At 42.8% G+C, this 18801-nt stretch overlaps 2 protein-coding genes across 2 annotated transcripts; both read left to right on the top strand.

Annotated features, from left to right (window-relative positions):
* Positions 1-6011: 6011 nt before the first annotated feature.
* On the top strand, positions 6012-8507 carry LOC311001626 (protein NLRC3-like). Its single transcript, XM_083992735.1, has 2 exons — positions 6012-6708; positions 8238-8507. The coding sequence occupies exons 1-2, from the start codon at positions 6023-6025 to the stop codon at positions 8377-8379; spliced, it is 828 nt and encodes a 275-aa protein (XP_083848861.1). The 5' UTR covers positions 6012-6022; the 3' UTR covers positions 8380-8507.
* A 3163-nt stretch (positions 8508-11670) lies between these two features.
* On the top strand, positions 11671-18758 carry LOC311001475 (calcium uniporter regulatory subunit MCUb, mitochondrial-like). Its single transcript, XM_083992563.1, has 9 exons — positions 11671-11809; positions 12963-13020; positions 14788-14955; positions 15280-15384; positions 15983-16140; positions 16811-16917; positions 17660-17768; positions 18294-18410; positions 18654-18758. Exons 1-9 carry the CDS (start codon positions 11738-11740, stop codon positions 18744-18746), a joined length of 987 nt encoding a protein of 328 aa, XP_083848689.1. The 5' UTR covers positions 11671-11737; the 3' UTR covers positions 18747-18758.
* The last annotated feature ends 43 nt before the right edge of the window (positions 18759-18801 follow it).

Raw genomic sequence — 18801 nt, 5'->3', positions numbered from 1 at the left:
TTGAAATTCACTGCTACGCCGAGACCCCCTGTAACTAAGAGAAGGGACGGTGGACTCTGATAATTCTTCCAGCCCTTAGTCAACATGAGGGTGAGTAGATAATGAGCGAAATATCATTCTAGGGTGAACTATCCCTTTAACAACAAGAGCTGATGAAGGCAGCTTCTGGTGGGAGGGAAGGTAGGGAGAGCAGGCAGCTTAATGGGAGGACTGGATGGCAGACTGGCTCATGGGAAGGGAGGGCAGACCAGCCTACAGTTTTTTTTCGAAACCTTCTTGTCTGAACCAAATCCTCAGTGTCCTGAACCCATTTATTGAATTGGCCGACCTTTTGTCAGAAACTTAAGCATTTATCCCCAAGTTAGACACAATTCTCACCCACTAAAACACATTTTGCAATGTGATGCACTTGTATTGCAAAATAGTAAGTACAGGAAGTAAAAGTGAAATTCAATTATGAGAAATAGATGACAGACTGGTTTACTGTAACAGCAGTGGAAAGGGAGAGGAGATGAGGGGAGGGGAGAGAGGAGAGGAGAGGAGAGGAGAGGAGAGGAGAGGAGAGGAGAGGAGAGAGGAGAGGAGAGGAGAGGAGAGGAGAGGAGAGGAGAGGAGAGGAGAGAGGAGGAGAGGAAGGGAGAGGAGAGGAGGAAAGGAAGGGAGAGGAGAGAAGAGGAGAGGAGAGGAGAGGAGAGGAGAGGAGAGGAGAGGAGAGGAGAGGAGAGGAGAGGAGAGGAGAGGGCTCCATGTAACCAGATGTGTCCCCCAGCAGTCTAAGTCTACAGCAGCGTAGCTATGAAATGGTTCAGAGCTCTGTAGTTAGAGTGTCTGCCTCTCTGACCCATGGAGAGAGCTGGTTCCACAGCTAAAGTGGGAGAGATGTGCTCTCCAAATACGATGACCTCAGTTTTATCTGAATTCAGTAGCAAGGAGTTGGAGGACATCCAGGATTTACTATCTTTCAGGCAGTCTTGCAGATTGATAAGGCGCCGGCTTCTGTCTCTATCGATAAGTAAAGCTGAGTATGACTCACTTAACAATGAAAATGAAAAAAAAGTGTTTCCCGGATTATATTCCCTAATGGGATATTTACACAGCTAACCGTCGTATTTAACATCAGGAAAAAGAGAGCGTGTTGTTGAGACAAAGACAGGAAACTGACTCTTAAGTAAAACCAGTCAAATGTTTGCAGTCTGCAGTTTAAGCTTCTTCTTTCTTGGTGGTTGTGGTGTCATGAGACAGCTGCATGATAATTATGTCCAACAAATATGAATAGCCTAAACATTTTTATTCCACAGCTCTGTCTCTGTGCAGATCTCTACTTTTATAGCCCATTTCTATATTAACACTGTGTTAATTTGGGAACTGTCTGCATGTGGTGAACCAACGTTTGTTCTTACATAGTTTTTATGTTGATAAGATGATAATGATAATGGAGATGTTTTACTTTGCTTTTCCTAAATGTGTTCTTTCTGTTTATTGAAAAAAGAAAAGAGGAGGCTGCAAACTTAAAGCAGATATCAGTGGAATGTTTTTGTTAATATAAGTCCTAAATAGTCCTATTTTCCATCAGCAATCACTTACATGAAGTATTTCAGCCTAAACACGAGTCTCTCCGTCACTCTGCTCTGCTGTAACCCGAGGAGAAAATTTTCCTTGTGGGATACAAGTGTTATCCAATGAGGAGAGAGAACGGCATGAAGGGCTGTGTGTGCAGCCAAGGGATGCGCGTGAATGTGGTGACGTAGCACGAGGACCAATTGATGCCTGACAAGGGCGGGGGCTGCTAACTCATGGTGCGTTCAAAGAAACTCGTACTTTGTGTTTTTCCTTCCTGTGAAGTCATACCAGTTCGATCTGGTACGAGTTCACGGGTCGGAAGTTACGAGTGGCCGTTATAGGGAACTTTCACAGACAACAGGATGGTAAAAACACGAGCTACGGGTTACCTGGAACGCTACCAAGTCGTAGTTGTGACTTGAAGCTGTAACTTACGGTTTCAAAAGCCTGCCTTGAACGCAGCATTAGCCGAAACGGCCGTGAAGCTGATATCTGCTTTAAGCTCCCTTTATGTGCTGCTTTTATTTAGCACAACTTCTTTCTGTTTATTATAATTTGTTCAGTCTCCTCTTAGTGTTGTGGTTGGGGCTTTTGCTTTTGCGTTTGCTTTTGCTTTCCTTTAATGATGCATCCTGTGCTGTGAGTGTTGTATATTGCTTTATGTTGTTATTGTCATGTGTACAAACTACTGGCTGCATAACCAAATTAAAGGTAAAGTCCCTGAACAGCTGAGTTGTGACGTGCACGTCTATGACTCAGCTGCCTGAACCACAGTGAGCTGTCTCAATCAAGGACAAAGAGACTCATTAGTGCCTGACGCAGAATGGAGGAGAAACTGTTCTTACAAGAAACTGAGGTGGGAGAGTTCGTGCTGTGGGAAACCAATTTAACATCGTATCTTTCATTTTCTCTTTTCTTTTCACACATAGGTAGATGTACCTTCACATCAACACGTCAGTCGGAGACTTAACATAAATGAAGCATTTACTGAGAACCAGACAGACTGAGGCTTCTATGGTGAGTTCAGGTTCTCCTACATCCTCATCGTAAAGAGGAATCAGCCGTGTTGTTTCTTTTTTGTTTTTACTCATTTCTTTTCCAAAATGTTATTTTTCATCATCTTCACCCTGCTCTCTCATTAATAATCAACCGAGCAGCAGCAGCACCACCAAACAGCTGATCAATCAATAATCTTGACAAATAGCTGATCACTCAGTCAGTATACAACGTTTCTAAGGGTTCCATGTATAATCTTTACATATGTACTTGTGTATTTTATTTCATATAAGTATAGAAATGCAACATCTGTTCATTTATATCACATATGTGTTGTTCATTGCCTTTGTAGTCACACCAGGGAACAACTAACGCATATCAGGCAGGTAACTGAAGGGAAGTACTGTATTAAAGGTCAGTTGTAACACTTCCTATTTCTCAGGGACTCGGGAACAAGTTAGTAGCTCAGTTTAGTGCTATTTCTATATGTGAGGAAGTAGCACCCTGTGCCAGACACAGTTTTAGAAGGAAAAAACTTATTTTGAGGTAAGAGAGGTTTTTTTTTAATCATTTATTTTTGTGATCGCATTGCCTGTTTTGTCGTTAAACTTATCAAACTTATATCATGGTTATTGTGTATCTATGTACAGTAGATGGTGCTAATGTTTTAGTTGTCATCTCAGCTGTAAGGTGAGCTAGTTCACGGCTACACGATTCTGAGTTAGTTGTAACAACAATGAAAAATGTTACATCTTACTCCAACCAAAATTTTAATTGTATTTATATGTTTTCTTTGAATTTCAGTGGCGGAGGGCTCCAAAGAGAATGATGGAAGGGTTATAGGGTTAGGATCAGACTATGGCTGACAGTAACTAACATACTTGAGACAGGAGATGGAAAATGGTTCGTTCTCTGATGAAAGAGCAGAAAGAAACAAAGAAACAAGAGGCGTCACAAAGTTTCCACTGTTTTCAACCCAGACCAGCTGACACCAGACCAGCTGACACCAGGGGAAAAGTGAAGAAGCAGTGATTTCCCGTCTTTGTTTTTGTGAAATCAGCACAGAAGCCAAATAACAGACGCTCTGTGGAAACTGTTGGTGTCTGATCTCTTGTTTTCAGAGAAACAGAAGAGGTGATGAAGATGGATGTTTGTGCGGAGAACAGACCTGTGTCTCCAGGACCTTCTCATGTGTCGCTGCGGAGTGACGGTTCCATGTATCCACCTCTAAACTTCTCAAAGGACCCAGGGCCTCCATCCACAGAGTAAGACGGCTGCTCACTGTGAAGTAAATAACAGATGTGTTGTTCATCTTCTCATGTTGAACTGTGATTTTCAGCAGGAGGAAGCAGCTGGTGTCTGGAGGTCGGTCCACAGCAGAGGACTGGAGGACAAAGTAAGAAGTTTATTACACTGTTTCCTGTAGGAGCAAAAAAAATGAGAGCAGAAGATATGAAAGAAAGAAACAGATTAGAAAAGAAAACGGGAAATGTTTAAGTTATTACAATCCAGCCTGACGACAACACAAACTTTAGGTCATTGACTTCCTGTCACATTGAGGACTTTGACGAATGAATCCGGTCTGAGCTCATAGAAAGTGTGTTTGTTTGATCAAACTACCGCCATTCCCTCAGAAACGGGACGACTGGTCGTGTTGGTAAAGGTTTAATCAGAGGACAAGATGTTGTCTCAAACTGGGACAAGTCAAACTCCTCAGGAGCCAGTGGACTACAGGGACCCAGTCAGACCAGACCTGTAGAAGGTAAGACCAGTCAACCTAAACCAAAGTCTTGATACTACTCTACAAAACATATGTTTGAGTCACTGATTGTTTTTTTTCTTTGAAGTGAGTGAACTTCAGCAGAATTTAGATGAATATAAGATCAGTCTGAGGAGCAGAAGTGAAAGAGTGACTGAAGGAACTGAGGGAACAGAAAGTAAAACCAGAGGACAAACAGGAAGTGAAACCCTCCTCAACAGGATCTACACTGACCTCTACATCACAGAGGGACAGAGTGAAGAGGTTAATACCCAACATGAGGTGAGACAGCTGGAGACAACGTCCAAGAAGAAGACCCTCAATGACACTCCAATCAAGTGCAACGATATCTTCAAAGACTTACCTGTCCAACAGAGAGAGGACGTCTCTACGGTCTCACCTGTCCAACAGAGAGAGGACGTCTCTACGGTCTCACCTGTCCAACAGAGAGAGGACGTCTCTACGGTCTCACCTGTCCAACAGAGAGAGGATGTCTCTACGGTCTCACCTGTCCAACAGAGAGAGGACGTCTCTACGGTCTCACCTGTCCAACAGAGAGAGGATGTCTCTACGGTCTCACCTGTCCAACAGAGAGAGGATGTCTCTACAGTCTCACCTGTCCAACAGAGAGAGGACGTCTCTACTGTCTCACCTGTCCAACAGAGAGAGGACGTCTCTACGGTCTCACCTGTCCAACAGAGAGAGGATGTCTCTACGGTCTCATCTGTCCAACAGAGAGAGGACGTCTCTACGGTCTCACCTGTCCAACAGAGAGAGGACGTCTCTACGGTCTCGCCCGTCCAACAGAGAGAGGACGTCTCTACGGTCTCACCTGTCCAACAGAGAGAGGACGTCTCTACGGTCTCACCTGTCCAACAGAGACCCATCAGAGTGGTTCTGACCAACGGCGTCGCTGGCGTTGGAAAAACCTTCTCGGTGCAGAAGTTCACTCTGGACTGGGCCGAGGGCTTGGAGAACCAAGATGTCAGTCTGCTGGTTCTGCTTTCCTTCAGGGAGCTGAACCTGATCAGAGATCAGCGGTTGAGTCTTCTCAGGCTGCTCCATGTTTTCCATCCAACATTACAGAAGGTCACAGCAGAGCAGCTGGCTGTCTGTAAACTTCTCTTCATCTTTGACGGCCTGGATGAAAGCCGACTGTCACTGGACTTCAACAACAGGGAGGTTGTGTCTGATGTCACACAGGCGTCATCAGTCAACGTGCTGCTGACAAACCTCATCCAGGGGAATCTGCTTCCCTCGGCTCTGGTCTGGATCACCTCCAGACCTGCAGCAGCCAATCAGATCCCTCCTACGTGTGTCGACAGGGTAACAGAGGTCCGAGGCTTCACTGACGCCCAGATGGAGGAGTACTTCAGGAGGAGGTCCAGTGATGAAGATGTGTCCAGAAGAATCATCTCACACATCCAGACGTCCAGGACCCTCCACATCATGTGTCAAGTCCCAGTCTTCTGCTGGATCAGTGCTACAGTTCTGGAGCACATGTTGACCACAGACCAGAGAGGAGAGCTGCCCAAGACCACGACTGACCTGTTCTCACACTTCCTGCTGGTCCAGACAAAGAGGAAGAAGAACAAGTACGGGCATGAAGGACATGAGACGAGTCCACAGGAGCTGACGGAGGCCGACAGGGAAGTTCTTCTGAAGCTGGGGAGGCTGGCGTTGGAACAGCTGGAGGAAGGAAACATCATGTTCTACCAAGAAGACCTGGAGCAGCATGGCCTTACTGTCAAAGAAGCCGTGGTGAATTCAGGACTTTGTACTGAGATCTTCAGAAGAGAGTCTGTGATCCTCCAGAAAACAGGCTACTGCTTCATTCACCTGAGCGTTCAAGAGTTTCTAGCAGCGGTTTATGCTTTTTACTGTTACACCAACAAGGTCGAGACACTGGAGACTTTCCTGGGAACTCCCTGGAGTCAGTTTAGGAGCTGTAAGTCGTTTGATATGTTCTTGAGGAAAGTGGTAGATCAGTCATTATTGAGCAGGAATGGCCACCTGGATCTGTTTGTCCGCTTCCTTCATGGTCTTTCATTGGAGTCAAATAACAGACTCTTAGGAGGTCTGCTTGGTCGGTCAGACCACAGTCCAGAAGCCATCCAGAAAGCAATTGAAAACCTTAAGGAGATAAGAACCTACAACATCCCTCCTGAAAGAAGCAAGAACCTCTTCCACTGTCTGATGGAGATAGGTGACAACTCAGTTCCTCCGGAGACACAAGCGTCCCTGAAGTCAGAGGACAGAACAGAAACTCTATTATCTGAGATCCACTGCTTCCTGCTGCAGACCTCCAAGGAAGTTCTGGACACAGTGGACATGAGGACAAACAGAAGATCAGAGGAGGAGCCAGAGGCTGAGAGGAACTCCAGAAAAACACGGTAATTCCAGGACCTGTATTCAGTCAACATAGGGTCTTCCACCTAATAGAGGTTAGACCTCCTGTTGATGTAATGGTGAAGCCAGAGAAGACCCTATTGTGCAATGTATTCTGGGTGTTTTGAAGGCAAATAATTATGTGCTCAGAATTGGTCCAAGCACTGATGCTCAACAAGTTATTGATATCACACTGAGCTTCAGCTTGAAACCAACTCCATGTATTTTAAGGATGTACTGAATCCAGGATTTGGTTTCTGATTTGGCCGAATTTGAGGCTTTTTGATGAGGTTCAGTTTCTACCAAACCTGAGAACATCAACTGAACCGAACCCTACGCTTGCCCTACACATGTTGACATTTGTCAAATAATATATCAAAACATGCGTCTTGATCGGGATCAGTGTGCGATTACTTTTCTCAACAGTTTATGAATTTTTCTTTAGTCGCGAAAAACTGCACAAAATTTTGCATTGAAGTCAATTGGACGAGCGAAAAAAAAGAGCAAAAAAGAACAATCATTGGAGTTTAACAAACGTCTACTGCTCAGGCATACTTTCACCTAGAGACTTCATTTGAACTTTAAACAGTAGGCACAAGTCTTGTGTATTGGCGCATTATTCCACGTATTGATAGGTCATATAGTTTTTGATCAATCCCTGATCAATGATCATGATCATTTTTGGAGAAATTATGAGATTATAATGGGTGTGTATTGCACGGAATGTTCGTGTCAGAGTGCGTGACATCATCGGTTAGAGTGGGAGAAAGCCCAGAAAAACTCCAGAATTTTTCTCTTTCCACACTCGGCCTGGCCACAATTTACACTCTACACACATGATTTTTTCAAAAATTTGTAGACAAACTTGTTCTGTCTCTCACCATGTGCTCAAAATATCAGAGAGACTTACAGAATTTACAGAATCAGCCTCTGAGTGTGGCCACGTCTGTCTCTGCTCCTCATTGACTCCAATACAAATATTTTCTGACAGAAGCAGAACGGACCGTTGTTTTAAAATTGCCAGTGTCTCCAAAATATTTATTGTAGAAACACCAAATCTTACCAAATTTTTCAGGAAGTCCTTACAGCGCCGTTGATCTGTGTTTTTTTCTGATAGGAGTTACCGTTTTGTCACCGTAAGCCTAAATGCGAGACCAGTGCAGAGGCAGAAAATCGCTCTTTTTCTCAACGTTTCTGTCTGTCTCAGCCTGGGGGGCCCCTATCGTCATTGGCAACCACCTCAAGTTGCCGTGGTAACCTCTGATTCTCAGGCCAGAGCTCGTTAACTTCATAAACAATCCACCTGGCACTCGTTTAAATGTTTATAAACAGAAATATGGAAATATGGACATAATTAACTCTTAGTTGAAATAAAAGTCTACTTAATTAATTTGGATACACGTTTCAGACAAACTGTTCACAACCTGTTTCGTTTGATGCACTAACCACAACATGATGTTTGTTTATTTAGTTGTTGTGAGTAGATGATTCATTAACAAGTCTCCTCTAACTGTTTCTTCTGTTCTACACTCAGATTGGGTTTCTGCAGATTGACAGCAGTTGTATCGTTCCCGCCTTGGCTCTGCACTCAAACGCCGCCCATGTGGTCCAAAGTGAAGCTGCTGTCAGCTGGATTGGACAGTCTACAATTCACCAGTGTAGGCTGGACACTCTGAGGTCAAAGGTGACAGGAACCACTGAGACAGCCGCTCATTGTCATGCTTGTAAGGACTGATACTATTTTAGTGTTAGCTGCCTGCATGTTCATCACCAGTTGATCATGGGTAACTTAGCAGTCGTAATTAGGGGTGCACCGATTATTCGGTAACCGAATATATTCGGCCGAATATTGCAAAAAAAGCAACATTCGGCCTTCGGTGGAATGAGCGCAAAGCAAGGCCGAATATATATAAAAAAAAAAAAAAAAGTCTGATAAATATGCGATCGCGCGACGATGGAAACGGCAGCTTAAACCCCATGGAGCTTTATTAGTAGGTGACTCCTACTGCTGGAAAAACAACAGCAACAAGAGCAGTGGGGGGAAAGCTGCACAGCGACCGCGCGCACCGTCGCACCGGTGCGTCCTGTCTGCAGCGGAGACACGGCCACTGAGAGGACTGAGTGACGGGACCGTTCCAACGCGCCTTTTAATTAATCATTTAAAAACCAAACACCCTGAACAGCATGCCGAGTAGGCTACGAGAGGGAGAGACGGCTGCAGCAGTTAAAACGAAAGCTCCTCATCACAGCATGTCGCCCACTCCGTCCGTGACCGACAGCTTTTAAAACAGTGTTTCCCAACCTTGGGGTCGGGACCCCACGTGGGGTCGCCTGGAATTCAAATGAGGTCGCCTGAAATGTCTAGTAGCCTAATTGATGAATTAAAAAAAAATCTGACCAAGAAAGGTTAGGAACCACTGTTTTAAAAGACACTTGGGTTTTTTTGGAATGTACTTGCATAGATCTTTCAGCACTCAACAACGGCATAGAACTCGGCAACTGGAATATTCAAAAACTGTCAGAATAGTCAATAAACATTAACTTTCTTTAAAAATTAAGTTTAAATTTTTTTTTATTTAAAAACTTTATAACCACTTTCGGTATTTGGTATTATTCGGTTATTCGGCCAAGCGTTTTGATTTTATTCGGTATTCGGCTTCGGCCAAAAAAAGCCATTCGGTGCACCCCTAGTTAATTGGCGACTCTAAAGTGCCCATAGGAGTGAATGGGAGTGTGAATGGTTGTCTGTCTATATATGTTAGCCCTGCGATAGACTGGCGACCTGTCCAGGGTGTACCCCGCCTCTCGCCCAAAGTCAGCTGAGATAGGCTCCAGCTCACCCGTGACCGGTATAGAAAATGAATGAATGAATGAATGAATGAATGAATGAATGAATGAAGTACAATGGACTCTCTCTAAACACTACAGTGTCCAAATGATGATGATTGTTTGTATGAAACTTGTTTTAGCATTACCAGACCTTTTCTGCTGATTTTAACTTGGTGGTGGGCAAACTGTGCCCCCCTATGGTGAAAGGTATGTCATTTTTTTTAAAATGTGTCTCTTCTTTGTAAAAAAAAACAAAAAAAAAACAGTTTATGGTTAAATTAAGAGTTTAGATTAATGAGAAATGTTGTTGCCATGGAGTAATAGTCTGATATGATGATATTCAGCCATTTCCTGTTTTATTGACGCCTCTAAGGCATTTGATAGGATCAATCATGCCAAATTATTTGTTAAATTGCTTGAGAGAGATGTTCCTAAATATATTGTTAGAGTTCTCATATACTGGATATGCTCAGCAAAAATTTCAGGTCAAGTGGGATGATGTTGTCTCTGCTCCTTTTCATGTGAGTAATGGGCTCCGGCAAGGAGGCATTCTATCCCCTTTTCTTTTTAATGTTTATATTGATGATTTGTCAAAACAACTGAATGAATGTAAAACAGGTTGTATTGTGGGAAACCAAGTTGTCAACCATCTCATGTATGCTGATGACCTTGTTGTACTCTGTCCATACACTGCAGGATTACAACAAATGTTAAGAATATGTACACAATATGGCAGAGAATTTGACATTAACTATAACACTAAAAAAAGAAAGGCCATGGTAGTGAGATCTAAGGAGGACAGGAAATCGTCCTTTCCTACTTTTCATCTCTCTGATGGATCCTTAGAAATGACGAAGGAACTAAAATATCTTGGCCATGTCTTCTCTGATGATCTCAGAGATGACAGTGACATCCGTCGTCAGTGCTGTAAAATATATGCACAGGCCAATATGTTGTTAAGAAAATTTTCTATATGTTCTGTTGATGTCAAATGTGCTCTGTTCAGGGCCTATGTCACCCCCCTATATACAGCTCATCTCTGGTCTTCCTACAGAGTGAAACGTATGCAGAGGCTAAAGGTGGTTTATAATGACACCATGAGGTTGTTGCTACGTGTTCCTAGGTGGCACAGTGCCAGCCAGTTATTTGTATCTTCTAATGTACCAACATGTCCGTCATTGTTGCGCAAGCTGATGTTCAATTTCATGTGTCGTTTGGACCTATCTGTTAACTGTATTATCAAGGCCTTAACCTGCCCCATGATGGGATATCGGTTCACATCCAGGCTTTGTAAGCACTGGCACACTGTTTTTTTTAAAAGTAACAGTGACAAATTACTGTATTTTATATAATTTGTTTGGTTGTTTGTCTACTTGGTTTTGTCTTGTATGTTAAGTGTGTATGTGTATGAGAGTGGACCACTTCTTTGAGTCCATAATAAAGATTATTATTATTATTATTATTAAGACTTAAAACCTTGATGATAAGTCAACAGCACCACCTGCTGCCCGGTTGAAGAAGTAGGTCCTGATGGTTTGGGGGAGTTTTCAATGGTTGAGTTCTTCCTGTGTGAAAAGTATAATCAACACAGATTTGTTTATAAACAGAAACAGTGAGAAATGCCCCCCTCCTTTTTATTTATTTTAATTAATTTATTATTTTTAATATATGTAATTTCAATAATGGTTTTGTCTTTAGTTGTCTCTTTCTCTTTTGCCTAACAGTGGGTGGGAAGTGATGGCTCAGTTTAAATGGTTGTTGCTTTCAACATACACTGTGTAGTACAACTAACTGCTAACCTTGACAAGATTTTTTTGTATACATTGTGAAGTATTGTTGTATGTGAACGCAAAAATCCAATAAAAAGATTTATTAAAAAAAGAAGAACAACAAATTAATTTGCATTTTTCTTCTGTAAAATATTTATTGCTATTTCAAAGCAGGTTTTTTTTTACTCAAATAAAAACAAGACTTTCCATGTGGTCAGTCTTCTCTTTGACTTGTTTGTCTGTTGGGGTGTTTATGAAACAACTGACTGCAGCAGCAGGTAAAGGGTTAACCCTCCCAGCTCTTCAGACTTCCTGTGGCCCGGCCCGTCACCAGACCTGTTCCCACTCGCCCTGAGGGCGTTTTCAAACCTTCATGTCGGTCGGTATGTGGCACTGATTGTTTTCTTAGCTTCTTAGCTCTGCCGGTCAGTTCATCATGTTTGTCTCCAGACTGATCTGCAGGTTCAGCTCCTGCAGCTCTACACACACACCACTCAGAATCTACAACGTGAGTTTAACGTGTTTTAAAAGTTTTTTTTTACTGAACCTAAGAACTTTCTTTACTGTGTCGGACCGCTGCAGTCTGTAGGTTTAAACCTCTGAGATCCTCTGACTGTCACTTCTACTAATGTGAAGCTGTGCACTGTCATTTCTACAGCTGTTTGGTGTATTTTAATGTGACTAGTTTTAGCACTGAGGACGAATCACAACATGTTGAGACAAGACACAAGGTTTGTATTTGTGTCTTTGTGAGGACCGGTATCAGGTTTAAAACTGTCATTGTGAGGACATTGTGTATGTTCATCACTATTTCAGGGTAGGTGTCAAACATTGGCAGTTAAAAGTTAAAACAAAGATGGTTTCTGGTGATTTCTCCTTTAAGTTAAGGAGCAAAGGAATGTATGACAACATTGAGAACTCACATAGATAGAAATACAAAAGTGTGTGTGTGAGCTGTTATGACTTGCAGCTGTGAACCACATGCCATTCATCCTCCACACCCTTTTTTTCACTGATGTTCTCAGATTTATTGTCTCTGTGACCACACCCACACAGGAACAGGAAGTGATACAAATGTACGTTTCCTGAAGTTTGGTTTGAAAATTAGTTTCACTACACACAAACAAACACACACCAACAGAAAATATTTTCCTGAGGTGAAGAAAACTACAAAAGTTGTCAGGAAACATGTCAGAGTCTGATACGTATGGAGTAAATATACATAAATGAATAATTATATACAGAAAGAAAGAAACAATATGGAAATAATTAATCAAATGCCTAAATAAATGCAAAATAAATACATTTCAGTAACAAAAAAATATTTATTTATTTAAATTAGGGTATGGTAAGAAATGTAGAAATAAGTGCAAATATAAGTAGATTTAGGTAATTCTATTATCTCTTATTTATTTATTTAAATTTGTTAGTTTCGATTGGAATGTAGAAATACAGAAATAAAGACAGAAGTGCGGAAATTAATGAATACATGAATAAATAGCCAATATCAGAAATATCATTTTTAATGGCCAAAACTGTGTAACTTTTAACATTTATTTAGGTATTTACTTCTTCATTTCTGTATTTTTACTGTAGTTTTTTGTTCTTTATACAGTAGATGTGTATTTATTTATGATCATTTATTCCTCTCTCTCTCTCAGCCCAGTTCAGTCTGGTCCTGTGTGGTTTCCAGTTACAGCTCTGGACCTGCAGCCCGAGGTAAACGTCCTCCTGTCTCTTTGTTTTCTTTACAAAGTCACTCAACAGTCGATTGTAATGATTGGATAAAGACATTAAAGCCCCAGTATGTAACTTATTTGGCTTTTTATTAGAAAAATCTAATATTGCTTTATTCGTATTTCACTGAAGTCTTATCACAGCTGCATCCAAATGAAAGCTTTCTGGTACCTTAGAATGAGTTGTTACAAGTCGTTACAAATACATAAGTGGGCGACGCACCGAACCGAGGCGGCCATGTTGCATCGTGACCGTAGGTAACCACGGAAACTCAGCGGAGCTGTGGGCTCGGCCTGTTAAAACTGTCACCACTGTGTAGTGTGAGGAAGGACGGAGGCACTGGATGTCATTTGTTTTACTCCACCAGAGAAAGACGGTAAAACAATACCACATCACCATGACAACACACTGTCACGCCTGTATTGTTTTGCCTCGTGCTGGCGGACCACTTGTTTACATATGGTGCATTCTGCACAATAAGGACCACCCACTCTATGTTTTCTTCCATGAACTGAAGAGTTCTTTTAGCAACAGACTGGTGATTACCAGATGTTCCTCAGAAAGATTCAGGAGGTCTTTTGTACCTGGTGCAGTGAAGTTTTTTAATGAACATTGTTGTTGATTATTGTTGTTTTTTGTTGTGTTCTATGCTAAGTAATACATTGCATTGCACTTACTGTACTGTCATGTTGTAGTATTGTGTGTTGGATGTTGTACGTACAATCAATTTCCCTTCAGAGGGATTAATAAAGCAAACCAACCAACCATATGTAACAGATGTGCACTCACTCCACCCATAAAAGACGTGCTAACCAACCCGCCAAGTGGTTGTCAAACTCTTGGCGAAGAGGTTAGCATCGTCGCCTCCGGTGCGGGAGGTCGTGGGATCGAACCCCACCCAGGGCAGGCCGTGAGAAACACAACGCAGAGGGCCAGATATGACATCGGCTACATATAGAGGCTTGTTTATCCTGTTACATGCAGCGTCTGTTGTCTGTCTGACGTCTGCCCCATTTCACGTGAATGCAACATCAAGAATACGTTTAGATATGCAACCGCACCGCTAGATGGGGGGAATTCCTACACATTATAGCTTTAAGGAAAGTCAGGACGTGTTAGTTTAAAGCAGATATCAGCTTCACGGCCGTTTCGGCTAATGCTGCGTTCAAGGCAGGCTTTTGAAACCGTAAGTTACAGCTTCAAGTCACAACTACGACTTGGTAGCGTTCCAGGTAACCCGTAGCTCGTGTTTTTACCATCCTGTTGTCTGTGAAAGTTCCCTATAACGGCCACTCGTAACTTCCGACCCGTGAACTCGTACCAGATCGAACTGGTATGACTTCACAGGAAGGAAAAACACAAAGTACGAGTTTCTTTGAACGCACCATGAGTTAGCAGCCCCCGCCCTTGTCAGGCATCAATTGGTCCTCGTGCTACGTCACCACATTCACGCGCATCCCTTGGCTGCACACACAGCCCTTCATGCCGTTCTCTCTCCTCATTGGATAACACTTGTATCCCACAAGGAAAATTTTCTCCTCGGGTTACAGCAGAGCAGAGTGACGGAGAGACTCGTGTTTAGGCTGAAATACTTCATGTAAGTGATTGCTGACGGAAAATAGGACTATTTAGGACTTATATTAACAAAAACATTCCACTGATATCTGCTTTAAAACAACTTGGCATAAAGACAGAAACATCCTGATGCTCTGTGGCCCCCATTACTCCACATCTGTCTCTCTCTTCCAGATGTGTCGATCCGTTACAGTTTCGGCCGGCCGGTCCTCACCGTGCGCCTCCCAGCAGGGAAACAGTCTCGCTTCACTCTGACGCCCATGTTGACCACGGTGGGCGACCTGCTGCAGGACATCGCCGCCAAAGACCCCCAGGTCCAGACCGCCGCCCTGCTCAACGAAGGTAGCTAGCTACAACAACACCTGTGGTCACCATGGTTACGTAGGCTACTGTCCACATGTCCTCACTCTTTAAAAGACACACAACTCAACTCAACACAACTTTACCTTTTACTTAACCCTGTCAAAGACAAATTTCTGCTACCCTTTGGGGCAGACAATAAATCTATCTATCTATCTATCTATCTATCTATCTATCTATCTATCTATCTATCTATCTATCTATCTATCTATCTATCTATCTATCTATCTATCTATCTATCTATCTATCTATCTATCTATCTATCTATCTATCTATCTATCTATCTATCTATCTATCTCCTTTCAGATGGACAGAGAATCTCCTCCTGCACTTTCATGGAAACTGTCCTGAATAAAGACTTCCAGCTCGTCATCAACGACGTCACGCACAATGTTCGCGCACTTGGAGAAGGTAAAAGATGCCACTCTCTCTCTTTCTCAGGGATTAAAGGACGACACATGTGATCTTTAAAGGGATAGTTCAACATTTTGGCAAATTGGCCCATTGCCATAATCCCTATAGTCATAGCAGTAGGTTCGTTACCTTTAATTGTCGGTGCAAGCTGTTTTTAGAACGGCGGAGCAGAGCCGTGAGCTGCTCAGAGCTACGCTACGGAGGCTCATTATGGGATTTCTTTGTTGGTTTCCCTCATCAAACTCATCAAATACACAATCCAACAACTCCACAACGCTCTGGTGGACAAGTTGTGACCTGCACATTCACCACGCTATGAGATAATAACACAACGTTACCACACAGAGTTGTTTTAGAGGGAAATACAGAGACTGCTTGATGAAAAACTGCCCCTGAACACAACGCGCATCAGCGGTTTTGCATGAATTTCCCTCTCAAACAACTCTGTGTGGTAACCGTTCTAAAAACAGCTTGCACCGACAATTAAAGGTAACAAACCTGCTGCTATGACTATAGGGATTATGGCAATGGGCCAATTTGCCAAAATGTTGAACTATCCCTTTAGACATTAAAACTGAGTATTTTTCTCCGACAGGGTCGTCTCATGAACACATGCTGGGTCTGGAGGACATGAAGTACATGGTTCACCTGCTCCACTCGGCTCTGAGTCTCCCTCAGCAGCAGCACACCCAACACTCGGAGCTGATGACCAAACAAGAGCAGCTCAGACTGCAGCTGACGCCGCTGGAGACGGTAAAACCATCAGATACTGTGATAGAATAACAACACACAGGGCTCAGTGTGGGTCTGAAGTATACATAGTCCTCTTAAAGGGATAGTTCACCCAAAATTCAAATTGCACTCATTATCTACTCCCCCTCATGTGGACTAAGGGCTGGGAGAAGTTTCAGAGTCCTCCGTGGCTTCTCTGAGTTACAGGGGGTCTCGGCGTAGCAGTGCATGTCCATATGACGGTTGCAAATGGATACCAACTGTCTTCGTAACAAAAAGACACACCAAAAAACATCCAAATACCTCCATGTACCTCCGCTGCAAACAAGCTTGAAATATAGACTTATTTAATTTTTTTCGGGACAATTTCGCATTTCGGGGCTTCAATACAAGAGGGACATTACATACGAGCAGTATGGAGGTATCTGGATGTTTTTTGGTGTGTCTTTTTGTTACGAAGACAGTTGGTATCCATTTGCAACCGTTATATGGACATGCACTGCTACGCCGAGACCCCCTGTAACTCAGAGAAGCCACGGAGGACTCTGAAACTTCTCCCAGCCCTTAGTCCACATGAGGGGGAGGAGATAATGAGTAATGAGCCTGTAGTAATGAGAAATTTCAATTTTGGGTGAACTATCCCTTTAAGTGATGGAAACATGACTCTGTGTGTGTTTGTGTGTGTGTGTAGATGAAGATCCAGATTGCAAAGGAGGCGGATAGTAAAGCGTCCATGTTGGGGTGGATGGGCGTGGCCTACCTGTCGCTGCAGGGCGGGTTCCTGGGATACCTCACCTGGTAAAGATGAGACGCATTCACACGCCTAGAGATTACAGTTAAAGGAGAATTCCGGTCATTTTTGACCCCTACTGTAAATCGTTGTCCTGATGGTCACCCAGTGTTGGGGGGAGTAAAAAAACGCGACTAAAATTGATGCAGGCAAACCAGAGTTACCATGGCTACCCGGCGCTCGGGATAGCAACAACGCTAACCTATGGGGGCAATTCTTTCAACCACAACAAACACTCAAAAAACAATCAAATATCTATGGTACATGACTGGAATCCTTTTTTTTTAGACTTTTTAGACTTTTATTTTTATTATTATGTTTATACTCAGTATAACCGTAGAGTTTATGAGTTCAGTGGTGTGTCATAAGGATTCCAGTCATGTGCCATACATATTTGATTGTTTTCTGAGTGTTTGTTGTGGTTGAAAGAATTGCCCCCATAGGTTGTTGCTATCCCTAGCGCCGGGTAGCCATGGTGTAACTCTGGTTTGCCTGCATCAATTTTAGTCGCGTTTTTTGCTCCAACCAACACTGGGTGACCATCAGGACAACGATTTAGGGGTCAAAAATGACTGGAATTCTCCTTTAATTGCACTTTTAACGCAGAAACAACAACAACGTGTGTGTATGTGTGTGTGTGTGTGTGTGTGTGTGTGTGTGTGTGTGTGTGTGTGTGTGTGTGTGTGTGTGTGTGTGTGTGTGTGTGTGTGTGTGTGTGTGTGTGTGTGTGTGTGTGTGTGTGTGTGTCAGGTATGTGTTTGCCTGGGACATCATGGAGCCAATCACCTACTTCCTCACCTACACAACCAGCATGATCTTCTTCGGCTACTACGTCCTCACCAAGGAGAGGCAAGGCCAGGCAAGGCAACTTTATTTGTATAGCCCGATTTTACAAACAGTTCATCATAACATCATAACACATAACATCATAACAACATCCTATAGCAGGTAAAGATGAACCAAACTAAACCAAACCAAACCAGAACAAAACAAAGCAAAACAAAGAAATAACAAGTAATTACATCATAATGTCTAGAAATAGCCTAGAAATAAGGGTAGATTTCATAGTAATGTCATGTTTTTCATAAAGCTGAAAGATTACACATTCTTTTCATGCATTTCTCCACCAAGTCCTTGCAATTGACCCTTTATTTCTGGGCTATTTCTATGCAATCACTCATTATTTCTAGGCTATTTCTAGACATTATGATGCAATTACTTGATATTTCTTGGCTGTTTCTTGACAATATTACGTAATTAGCGGCCTTGTTGCCATTGTTTTAACACTGCGAAGCACTTTGTGGTTTTTACCAGCGAAAGGTGCTATAGGCTACAAATAAAGTTTATTATTATTACACTACTTTTTGTGTGTGTTTGTGTGCAGGAATCAATTGGCGCAGAGGTGAGGGACCGTGAGTTCCTTCAGTTCTTTTACAAGGGAGCAGCTCGACAGCAGTTCGACGTTCACAAGTACAACAAGCTCAAAGACGAACTGGCAAAGGTTAATGAACACACACACACACACACACACACACACACACACACAGTTACAAATGTGCACCTGCGGCCGATATCAAGAATAGGACTTGAAACTGAAGGAGAAGGAACAATTGAACTGAAGTGAAAGTGTGTGTGTGTGTGTGTGTGTGTGTGTGTGTGTGTGTGTGTGTGTGTGTGTGTGTGTGTGTGTGTGTGTGTGTGTGTGTGTGTGTGTGTGTGTGTGTGTGTGTGTGTGTGTGTGCAGGTGGACGATGACCTGAGGAGGTTGAGAAAAGCGATTCGCCTGCAGCTGCCGGTGGATCACGTTCAGCCTCAAACAGCCACAGAGGAGCGGTGATTTACTTCCTGTAGTTTCTTTTTGTAAGTTTCAAACATTTATTTTGTAGTTTTTG

This window comes from Trachurus trachurus (genome assembly GCF_905171665.1).
Source record: "Trachurus trachurus genome assembly, chromosome: 18".
In the NCBI taxonomy this organism is placed as follows: Eukaryota; Metazoa; Chordata; class Actinopteri; order Carangiformes; family Carangidae; genus Trachurus; species Trachurus trachurus.
The sequence above is the reverse complement of the archived record's forward strand: the minus strand, read 5'-3'. Positions and strand labels throughout refer to the sequence as shown.

What these genes read in the sequence shown, in the direction of transcription:
- LOC311001626 (XM_083992735.1), top strand. Translation starts at nt 6,023, where the DNA reads ATGTTCTACCAAGAAGACCTGGAGCAGCATGGCCTTACTGTCAAAGAA. An exon ending in AGGAACTCCAGAAAAACACG is followed by an intron (nt 6,709 to 8,237) that starts GTAATTCCAGGA and finishes TTCTACACTCAG; the next exon opens with ATTGGGTTTCTGCAGATTGA.
- LOC311001475 (XM_083992563.1), top strand. Translation starts at nt 11,738, where the DNA reads ATGTTTGTCTCCAGACTGATCTGCAGGTTCAGCTCCTGCAGCTCTACA. An exon ending in CACCACTCAGAATCTACAAC is followed by an intron (nt 11,810 to 12,962) that starts GTGAGTTTAACG and finishes TCTCTCTCTCAG; the next exon opens with CCCAGTTCAGTCTGGTCCTG. An exon ending in TCAAAGACGAACTGGCAAAG is followed by an intron (nt 18,411 to 18,653) that starts GTTAATGAACAC and finishes GTGTGTGTGCAG; the next exon opens with GTGGACGATGACCTGAGGAG.